The following is an 11184-nucleotide window of genomic DNA, read 5'->3' as shown; positions in this document are numbered from 1 at the left end:
ATCTGAGAAGTGAAAAAACATGCGACCTGCAAAGCTGTACAGAAGCTTGAAGGGAACAAAAGAGAGAAACAGTTTTATCTGTGTGTGTGTGTGTGTGTGCGCGCATATAGTCTGTAAATGCATAGGTGGCAGCAAACATGAACACACGTCAGTGTCAGCTGTAAAGGGTGTGCACCTACAACCATGAAACCACAGAAAACGCACACACACACATACACACACACACTTTAAATGCCCGTGTGCCTCACACACACTCTTAGTGCATCCACCTCTGTGTCACTCACTGACACCATCATGGGATGTTCATGGCTGCTGATTTGGGGTTTTTTCCTAAATGCTGCACATTCCCTGGAAATTCAGGGTAAGTTACAACCCATCTGTGATTCAAAGTTGTTTATGGACTGATTTTACTGGACCTCAAGGTCTTATTTAACCTCTGGCATTTATATGTAACAGTGCAGCTGCATTTTTTCCTACACTATCAGTCAAATTATAAAGGCACACAGTCTATAAAGCTAAATAATTAACCATTTCTGCAATATTTAACAGATGGAAGGTTGTATTCACTGTCCCTCTGCCAGCCAGTTTGTTGTTATTGAACAGCTATGTCACCTAAAACCACAGCAATTTCTTTATAGCCTTTTAAAACTAATATATGATGGTTGTTAAGATATTTTCTCTCTCTGCGCAGGGACAGCCCCGACAGGCAGCAGTTATTTAGAGACCCCACTGAGCGTAGTGTTTGTTTCTGCAAAGTCACTGAAACTTTCAGCTGGAGATGAAAAGTCTAAGCGTGAAAAAGAGCTCTGTGTTCTTAAATTGAAAGTCTTATTAGGTTACCACATCCCCAGCTCTGCAGAGGAAGACTTGCAGTGCTTCACTGTTGAATTGATGCTGTTTGGTGAGAAAAAAAAAAAGCAGCCCTCGAGGTTCACAAAATATGATGCACTGAAAGAATGCATGTTTTTTTCCCCCTTCAGTTATTACTTAGTTTGTATCCTTAAGGTGTGCCTTTTTCCATTCTTGGCTGACATTTATTTTGGCAATAACCTGCAAGGGCAAATGGACCCAGAAGGCATGACTGAATTGATGCAGCATATTTATTTTTCTCCTCTTAAAGGCTTTGGAAGCCCTCCACATTGTTTCCATTTGCTGTGATATATAGGGAGCCCAGCAGCATTTCAGCCTGAACAGAGCTTCATGCAAACAGTTTAGCCTGCAGCAGCTGGCTGCATTGCACAGGTTCACCCAGACACGGTGAGGCAGCACGTTGTCATCATCGCACCCATCATGTGTATAAAGCTAAAGAGAAGTTCTTGGCTTCATCTGACTGGTAAAATAAACAGTGTCCTCAGGTGCACTTTCATGAAGCCAGCAGATGAAGCAAAGTGGAGGAGACTTGGAGAGAGTTGCAAGCTGTCCTTCCGGCGAGTGCTAAAACCTGCCAGTTTCTATTTGATACCTTTTCCACTGAAACCTCTACTTTGCTGTGGCTGATTTGTGCTCCATGTGGCTGCTGTCTGAGTTACAGACTCAGGCAGAAGTTCTGCACTGTTTTCATCACCATAACAGAATCCTTAGTTCGACACACACTGAACACCAGGCTGTATGCATCAAATGCTGTTCGTACGATAAAGTTTCCTGTCATCAACCCCTAGCGTGCCGACAAATACTAAACTTTTTGATTTTTGGTTTATGTTCGACCTCAGCACAGATGTTCAAAGTTCTCAGATGAGCAGACATATTGATTTCTCATTTATCTTTTGAAATATAGGACTGTGCAAAAGTCTCAAGGCTTTAACTTACCTGTCCCAAGATGTTAGACCTTCTTAACAGAAACACACAATGTGTTTTTAAATGATAATGTGTGTATTTCTATGTAGAAAGTTTTACTTATCAGTGGTCTGCAAAAACATCATGGCGCCTTTTCACCATGGCAGCTGGCTGGTTGTAGTATTTTCTGCATGAATTAGATTGAAATACATGAAAACAACCTGTGCTGTCTCTACACCTGATATATAACAGGAAATTAAAGTTAAGAGGTATTTTTAGGAACTGTGATACAAGTAATTTGTACAAAGATAAATAGAAAATATGTCAGATAGCACAACCTTTAAACAATATTTATGCATAAATCAAGATATAAAAGACAAAAGCAGTGTTTGGATAAGTTGAAGAATGATGCATCTGTCAGGTAATGTTTCATATCTTTATTTATTTTATTTTTTTGTAAAGATATCACTTTCAGACACTGATCATGCGCTGTGGTTGGGATTTTAGGTCTGCTACGTCTTTTGCGTTCTACTTTTTTTTTTAAATTTCCTCTTTTTTCAATAAACACACTGCACACAATGCCATTCTATCGAAAATTTTTGCAGTTTTGTTGTTTTTTTTCCCAGTTTGTTGTGATTTGCCACCTTGCCACTAGATGTCACTAAATCCCACATTTACACTTTTCTTAATTTACATTTATATGTTTAAACATTTATGTATTTACATGGAATGTACAGTAAATGTTAAGTTTATTTTGAAATTTCTATCTATGCTTTTATTTTGGGTCAAATTCTATTTTGCTGGTTTATGTCAAAAACACTTTTCACCTTTTCTATTAGCTTCGATTTTAGAACTACTGTGCAGTCTTAACCAATAATAACTAAAACAATGAAAATGATAAATATTATCTGCTGATCAGAATTTGGTTTATGGCACCACTGATCTTGTTTTCATTGATTAGTTATCGGAAGCTTCTAATGACTAATGACTCGGGATGTCTTCGCAGCAGACAATGTGACTCATCCATCAGGGTTTCATCAGTGCTGAAAACCAATAATTCATCTTTCAGAGGGAAAACATGTGTCTGTAGCTGCAGGCCCGTTCTGCTTTGCGGGTGTTTATTCAGATGAACTTTGACCTCTTATCCCTGCCGATCACCTTGTTGTTCTGTGTCACGGCTTCAGGCGCAGAACCGACTCTCGTGGTCTCCAACAACGTCACAGCGGTCCTTGGGGAGGACATGTCCCTGAGCTGTAGATATCTGGGTGGGAGTCAGATCCAGAATGCCGAGTGGAAGCATCAGATTAACCCTCAGGGCAAATACAAGCGACTGGCGGGATTTTCAAACGGAGAACCGTTCAGTCGCAACAACTTTTCAGCCCCGGACTCTCCCACCAACCTGACGATTCACAAAAGGGTGTCCAGTGTGGAAGCTGAGGGAAAGTACATCTGCGAGTTTAAGGAAGAGGAGGATATCGTTGACGTCAGCATATTTGTTACTGTAGTAGGTAAGTCAATAATGCAAATATTATTTTATTTATTCACTTCCTCAAAGAAAAAGCCCACTGAAGGAGTTATTTAAAAGCAGTACCTGCTGTAATAACAGACTGATTGTAACGACACTGATGCATTTCTTACCTGAAGACAGTATTTAACATGGTAATTTATTCCCAGCCCGGCCTGATGTGCAGATAACTGTGAACGCAGAGGCCATAAACGGCACTCACTACCAGTCTGTGTCATGCTCTGCTGATGGAGGCAGGCCCACGCCTCAGATCAGCTGGCTGGTCGGCGGCAGACCTCCTTCAGATGACCCCTTCACCGTGAATGTGAGCAAAACCCTTCACTCGAACGGCACCTCCACGCTGAGCAGCGTCCTCCGCTTCCCCACCCGCCTGCAGGACGAGGACAGCGTGACCTGTGTGGTCCAACACCCGACCCTCCCAAACCCCAAGCTCACCACAGCGAGGGTGGAAACATACGGTGAGCTCGTCTTCGCAGCAGTGCATATCTGCATTGCATTGGTTTGTAACGCCATCGCGTTGCATCACCATTTGGAGGTTTGCAATCAAGCTTTATGACTCAGCATCTCACAGCACTGTAACTTTCTCCGGCTGCTCATTCTCACTCCGCTCCACATACACACTGACAGATCATAAATCACATTACACGCTGCGGAGGATTCATGCGGGAGTGCAGGTTCTCGCTAAAGTTGAGCAAAGAGAACAAAAAAGCAGCAGCAACCATTAAAAAAAAGATACTATAATGCAGCGTATAATGTTAGTGACTAAATTAAATCATTGTGTGGATGTGAGCACATGTGCATATTTAGAAAGCATGCTTGCACACCTGTTGGACTGGGTCAAAAACTTGCAGATATAACCAGGTTGTTGCCCACCACAAAGTGTTTTCAGGGCAATAGATCAGAAAATTGAGTCTAAAACAGATGTTTATGAAGCAAATATGCAATAAAAAAGTGACAGTTTATGTATTTTGCAATAAAATGATAGGGAGTATCATAAAAAAGGTGCAGTTTTGGTGACTGTCGGTGTAAAAATGATCATCTAATCTGACTTTATGTTCCTCTTTTTCAAGCTAATAATTAGATTTTCGTGGTTCTACTTTGGTTTCTTGGAGTTTTTTCTCAGAAGCTGGAAGAGACTAAAATAAAGCAAACTGATACTGACTGTTGGGCCTGAGTTAATCCTGAAACCATAAACACAGTTCGAAATGAAAGTAGCAGTGATTAAAGGAATGCATATCAAAGATGCTGAGCTTGGTATCGGTTCTTTAAGGGGGAACTCTCAGCTACCACGGCACCAAATTATAGTTCAGTATCTGTAAAACTGACTGAGTTGTAGCCATTTTTGTCTATGATAAGTCAGTTAGCTGTGGCTGCCATCTTGAATCGAGTTGGCTTCAAACGTTGATCAGTTGTAGAGATATATCCAGGGATTATTTCCTGTTAGTTTGATTAAAATCCATTCAGTGATTCTTAAGCTAACTTGCCAACAGACACACAGAGTTGACTCCAAAAGGTTAATGGAAAACTTTTAAGCAAAGATTTTGCGCAATCTGTTGAACTCGAATTATATTTTGAGGACGAGTCTAAGTTACAGCCACACAAAGTTTTAGCTCAGTATCTATAAAATTGACTGAGTCATAAAGACTTTTGTGTTTTTTATCTTCAGTTTGCTGTTGTAGATTCTCAGATGGCAAATCCTGAAAGTTAGAATCAAAGTCAGACTAGAAGTCCAGCTGGTTTTAAACTTTTGAGTTACCTTTAGTTGACCATGGCAGCCATCTTGAATTGTACATCAGATTACTGTCTGCAAGGTTTGTTAAAATTTATCCTGTGGTTCATGGGAGATTTTAGTATCAGATAGCAAAATATATTATCATCAGCAGGCAGCTAATTCTGTCCATGTTTGGTAATAATTAGTAAAGCAAAAACTAAGATGAATAATCATGCTGTGAACCTACCATTCCATAGGAAAATGGTTTGGAGTTTGGAGCTGTCGTAGATTTGTTTTCTTTAAAATGACTCGAAGTGTTCATCAGTTATTTTGTGGTTTCTGTGCATTCAAAGCTTTTAAGATGTTGTGTTTTCAAAGTGGCTCTTCTCTCCGCACTTCAAGCAGCGCAGAACTTTTAAATCCCTGCATGGATACAGTGCGTGTTTATATGGCACGCTGTATGGCAACAATCCCATTAGCACGAGCCACGCCAGGCAGCTCGTTTGTCTTCAATGAATTTATAGTCCGCCGAGGCGCTGCTGCTTAGGTAATTTTCAAGCTGCCGTGGTTAAATCACACATAATTTCAGGTGTCAACAGATGGAAAATTTTGAAGCTGAATTGTGTTAACTCCCCAACACCTCAGCTATTATGAAGTGTTTGCGCACCTTTTTTACTCATTAGGGATGTCTGGCTGTTGCGTGAAACTGCTTTTCTATATTTGATAATAGACTCTGATCTGTGCTGATTCCCCGGATTAAAACCTGTGGCTCTCCCAGCTTTGGCTGGGCAGCAGCTGGTCCAGACATCTGCTCTCAGCTGCAGCTCAGCCTGCAGATGGGACAGGTGATAAGCCTGTAAGTCAGCACTCCAAAACACAAGCAGAAGCCCCCCCACCCCCGTTTGGTCCATGTTTAGCTAACACTCAGCTCATCCGGCTGCAGCTTCCTATTTAACACAAACACTCTGAGCCTCTACTTGCTATCTGACTTTTTAATTTGCTGGAGAAAACATTAGGAGCTTGTGAAAGAATAACTCCTCTCACCTTTCTTCCTGCTCCGCAGCGAGGCCAAACGTGACCATTAAAGCAGAGATGACACAACAAGGAGGAAATGATTCCTGGGTGGTCTCTTGCGTTTCATCCGGAGGAAGACCTGACACGGACATTTCTTTGGCTTTGAACATGACTGAGGAGCTGCAAAGAGAGAACGCCACAAGCTCAGACACACAAACGCTCTCAGTCCGTCTTCCTGCAGCAGAATACGAAGGCCACAGCATCAGCTGTACGTTTAACCACCCCAAACTTTCACACACAGAGTCCCGAGTCATAACACTGCCAACCTTTTGTGAGTATATCCCAGAATTGGAAAAAAAAAAGCACCTTTCGACGCTTAAAGACAGAAACAAAAATGTCTTGTTTTATCTGCAGATTTGTCTGGTCTTCGGTCTTCCTCAGAGACAGGAAGCAGCAGCGACGATGATAAAGACACAGAATATTTAGAGCTCGAGGAAGGGGAGAGTGACACTGTTATCAGCCTGGAGGTCGTGGGGAATGTGCCACAGTACAATGTTATCTGCAAAAAGTAAGAAACGTTTGGTGAGAAGCTGCTGCTTCATAAATTATAGGTGTCACAACAAGTGAGGTTTCAGCTGAAAACGGAGATAACTGTGACAGAACAAAAGCACGGAGGGGGCTGCAAGACAAGCTAAAGTTCAGATATTACGTCTAATCCTGTTATTTAAAAATGCCTGTCCGCCTGGAAGTGCGTTCAGTTTTAGGAGCAACTTTTAAAGAAATTTTCTGCCTTGTATCATTTTTTTTTTTGTTATTTACAATAAACTGTACATAAATGTTTTAATATTCAGATTAAAGAGTTGTTTCAGAGCATTCAAAGTGGAGTTCTGTGGAAAAGTTTTAAACAATTAATATCCTATCTGTTTAAAGCTTGTTTAACAGCTTCGATTTGAGGAAATAAAGTTTAATTTTGACTGGATTGATGAGCTAATGGCTAGTCCCAGCAGAACCAAGACCAAAGTGAATTGTTCCAGACTCCAAACAACTTCAGTTTCAAAAGTTCTTATCATCACTATTTTATAAACCTTTTTTTTTTTGCTGTCAGTGTTATATTACTGTAGCACCTGTGTTATATCATGGGGCAATTATAGAAGAAATATTAGAAAATTTCTGCTGAAGTAATCATTTATGTGAAACTGACAGCAGTGAAGGTTGATAAATAGTGTTCAGATATAAAACCTTTGAGATTAGGCTTGTTTTAAGGTGGCAGTAATCCACTTTAATCTAAAACCTGCTCAGACTAGCAGTTAGCTTGTAAATCCAGTCAAAATTAACCTCTATTCTAGATCATTTAAAGCGTTTCTACAACAGGTAAGATATTATTTGCTCTTAACCCCTCTGCAGAACCCCAGTTAAAAAAATGGTACTTCATTCTTTACAGTCAAACAAAGTAAACAGAGAAATAATCATTGCATTTTTCTGACAAAAGTCACAGAAGTACCCATTTTTCGTGCACACAAGGACCGAAACAATCAACACATCCTGTGGAGGATGTGGTAAAACATCTGGTGGCACAAAGCCAGAAGTGACAGACAGCAGGAACCAGATTTAGACATTTATTTATTAATTTTTCACATTTGTTTTTGCAATGTCTTAAAATAATATCTTAAGAAAAAAAATGTCTTCACAATATCAGTACTGCAGTGTCTGAGTTTAAACGCTGGAACGGGGATGCGTAAAAAAAAAAAAAAACTTCAAGCACTTCAGTTTTGCTTTTTCCTGAAAAACGTGATTACACTTGAATGCAGCTCAGAAGTGTGAAACGTACAAAAAAAGAGCAGCCGCACATAAAGGATGCTGAAAAAGCTGCCAGATGATAAACAAAACATCCTCAAGGTCTAAGATCCTCCATCAGCACAAAAAAGGAACCAAAACAAAAACACGCATCCAAAATTAGCATCATCAACACAATATTAAGGTTTTGTTTTAAACACTTGTTAACAGCATGCTGTAGCATCCTTAATGTTTTATGGTTTTAATCTGTTATATTTCACTTTAGACAGATATAAAACAGGAACATTAGTTGTTTCTTGTCTGTTGGCTCTGTACAGGGATGCTGAGCTGCTGCCTGAGGACGTGGAGCTTCTTGGCAGAAGCCTCTCATTTCAAGGTCCGGTGCAGCAGCGGCACGCCGGCCTGTACGAGTGTGACTTCTCCTATCACCGCCTTAAAACGACCCTCAGGGTTAACGTCACAGTCAGACCTCCAGCTCCCCGCCTGGGTGGGTGAACATTTTTCACAGGCTGCACCTTGAATTTCTCCGGTGCATTTGTAATTTGAATGCAAAGCCTTTGTGCCGTGCTCCTTCTCCTCAGTTCCTCCCACAGTTTGGGTCGACTTGCGGAGCAAAGCCGGACGCAGGGTGATTGAGTGCGCAGCAAGGGATGCTGTTCCCGCAGCCAACGTGTCCTGGCTGCTACCGGAGGGTGTTTCTGAAGACTTTTGGTTCAACTCCACTTTTTCTAATGGAAGCCACTCTGTCAGGGGAGTTTTACTCCTCCCCGCCTGCTCGCCTCGGGAGCTCACAGCACACTGTGTGATAAATCATCCAGCATTTGCGGAACCGGAGACCAGAAGCATAACACTCCCTGTTTGTGGTATGTATTACAAATCAGTCAATAAGTTTATCTGAACGGAGGACATATTTGGCCACGTACCCACAACATAGATTTCCTTATCTTTTATTCGGCAGAAACACCTCATTTCCTGTTGTTGAACTTCTGTTTTCTACAGCTCTCCCTAACATCACCATCAGTGTGAGCGATGAATGGAAAGATGGGCACAAGCACACGACTGTGCACTGCTCTGCAGTCAGCGTTGCCTCTGCTGCAGCTATAAGCTGGCATGCTGTGGACAACAACAACAGCATCTTTTGTATGACAGAAACTGAAGTCAAGGATGGGGGTTTGGTATCGACCCGCAGCCTTGTGAGTTTCCTGTCCTCTCTGTACGCCGGACGCAATTTGACTTGCACAGTGAAGCATCCAAGTCTGGAGGCTCCGGAAAAAAGAACAATAAACATTCCTGTGCACAGTACGTTAGCGCTTTCTTCGAAGCACTTTTTTTTTTCCTTGATACACATCCTAAAACAGCTGCTCACCTCCTTCCATTTTTTTTCTGTTTTTCAGGGCCCCCTCAGCTGAGAGTGTCTGTGGTGAGACAGCAAGACTCCCCTTTCTGGCTGGCAGTGTGTGACTGCGAAGGGGAGGGTGTCGAGACAAACCTTGCATGGGCCTTTCCTGAAAATGCCGGAGGTGAAACTTTCCTGCACACAGAATATGAAGGACACATAATGAAAGCCAGGCTCACTTATCGGTTCCCTCTGGCCATCCATGAGGGCCAGGACCTGACCTGTGTTTACTGTTTTGAAAATGGAATCACAGAAAAGAGGACAGCACACATCCCCAGATACTGTGAGTGAATCTGAGACAGTTTCCAAAAGAACACAGATGCACGAATTATAAGGCAACGATGCAACGCTCAGCCTGATGATGTTTCTGCAGATATCTCCTCTGTGAAAGTCCTGAACCACACGACGACTCTGCGAAGCCGCTACAGCGACGAGCCCGTCATCTACAGACTGTCTGTCCGGGAGAATCAAGAAAACCAGAAGATTCAGCTCCGAGTTGAAGGAAATGTTCCAGAGTACAGCCTTGACTGTCGAAGGTGGTGTATCCTCTGTTAGAGCCCATCTCCAAAAACTAAACTTTAAACCAAATTTTAGGATATGTTTATTTTTCGAACATGATATAAAAAATAAAATTAAATAAATAAATTAATTAATTTTACACTCAATAACCCCCCAAAAATTTTTCATGGGAGAGTCTAACAGCTAACAGCTACTCAGTCTTAGACCTATTTTCGGAGTGGATATCTGCTATAAAAAAAACCCAAACACTTAAAAAAATTACGATAGCTCAAGTAAATGTTCCATAAATTTTCACACCATCTCATTTTTGCCCTATACAGTTATTTACTACATGTTTTTTCTTACACTAAACACAGTCAGCAGTGCTGTTAAACACGTGTTGCTAAAAGTAACGTGTCAAACGTCCTCAGTTTGAGCAACAATCTGATAAACAAGTAATGGTGTAAAAATCCACAGCGTTAACTCTTGTTCGCTTGAACTCTTGTAAAATTTTGGAGCTGTTTAAAATGGCAGAAATCTGACCTGGAATAGGCCCCGGTTTGAGTAGCTGTTAGCTTGACTTTTGTATGAGACTGCTGTCTGCTGCAGGTAAGATACTGACAACTCAAACGTTTGTTTATGTCAGGATTTGGGGTTTTCAATTCGTGTTTCAGTTTGAGTTTATTTTATTTAGCTATCCTTGTTTAGTCTGGTCTTAGTTCAGTCCTTGTTGTGTCTTTGTTGCCTGTCAGTATTCACCTCTCGTCAGTCAGTCCGTCTCCACCTGCTCCTCGTTATCATTCACCTGTGCCCACTTCACCTAATTACCCTCTGTCCTTAAAACCCGGTCATCTCCTCCACTTACTCGCTGGTTTGTTTGTCTATTTTCCCTGATGTCTGGTTCTGCTCGTCTCCTGCCCATGTCCGTTCAGTTTTTGCATTTAGTTTTCTTCTTGCTGCCTTGTCAGCGCTTTGTTTTGTGTTTTTGTAAATAAATTAGTTTCTTTTCCTTTTTTAAAAATGAGTTTTGCGCTCCGGGTTCGCCTCCTTCTCCATCCAACAAGACAGTTTAGAGAAACGCAAAGAGAAATCTCTTTAAGGGACATTATATATATTAGTTTATTTAATCTGAAATAAAAAGGCATAGGATATGCCAACCATCTGCTACCTCAAGAAGCACTGCAAGAAACTGGCATAATAGAAGGTTTTCACATTTTAGTATTAACTGTCTAAGAAAAAGAAAAAAATGTGATCATTTCGTCACTGTTTGATGGTACAGTTAGCTGCTTCTGTGCTTGTTATCTTTAGGCAAGGCTACAATAAGTACAGGTGCTGGTCATAAAATTAGAATATCATGAAAAAGTAGATTGATTTCAGTAATTCCATTTAAAAAGTGAAACTTGTATATTATATTCATACATTACATACAAACTCATATATTTCAAATGTTTATTTCGTTTAATTTTGATGATT

At 41.0% G+C, this 11184-nt stretch overlaps 1 protein-coding gene across 1 annotated transcript in view; it reads left to right on the top strand.

The window, feature by feature from the left end:
• Window positions 1-208: 208 nt before the first annotated feature.
• si:ch211-149e23.4 overlaps window positions 209-11184 on the top strand; it is a 14894-nt gene continuing 3918 nt past the window's right edge. The window contains exons 1-10 of the mRNA XM_017416254.3: window positions 209-361; window positions 2958-3281; window positions 3448-3756; window positions 6073-6354; window positions 6438-6591; window positions 8135-8304; window positions 8399-8680; window positions 8817-9116; window positions 9212-9496; window positions 9587-9749. Of these exons, the coding sequence (XP_017271743.2) occupies window positions 232-361; window positions 2958-3281; window positions 3448-3756; window positions 6073-6354; window positions 6438-6591; window positions 8135-8304; window positions 8399-8680; window positions 8817-9116; window positions 9212-9496; window positions 9587-9749 (2399 nt within the window). The 5' untranslated portion in view covers window positions 209-231. The remainder of the gene's footprint in view (window positions 362-2957; window positions 3282-3447; window positions 3757-6072; window positions 6355-6437; window positions 6592-8134; window positions 8305-8398; window positions 8681-8816; window positions 9117-9211; window positions 9497-9586; window positions 9750-11184) is intronic.

The sequence above is a fragment of the Kryptolebias marmoratus genome, linkage group LG2 (genome assembly GCF_001649575.2).
Source record: "Kryptolebias marmoratus isolate JLee-2015 linkage group LG2, ASM164957v2, whole genome shotgun sequence".
Classification (NCBI taxonomy): Eukaryota; Metazoa; Chordata; class Actinopteri; order Cyprinodontiformes; family Rivulidae; genus Kryptolebias; species Kryptolebias marmoratus.
Note: the sequence above shows the minus strand (reverse complement) of the source record. Positions and strands in the feature narration are given on the sequence as shown.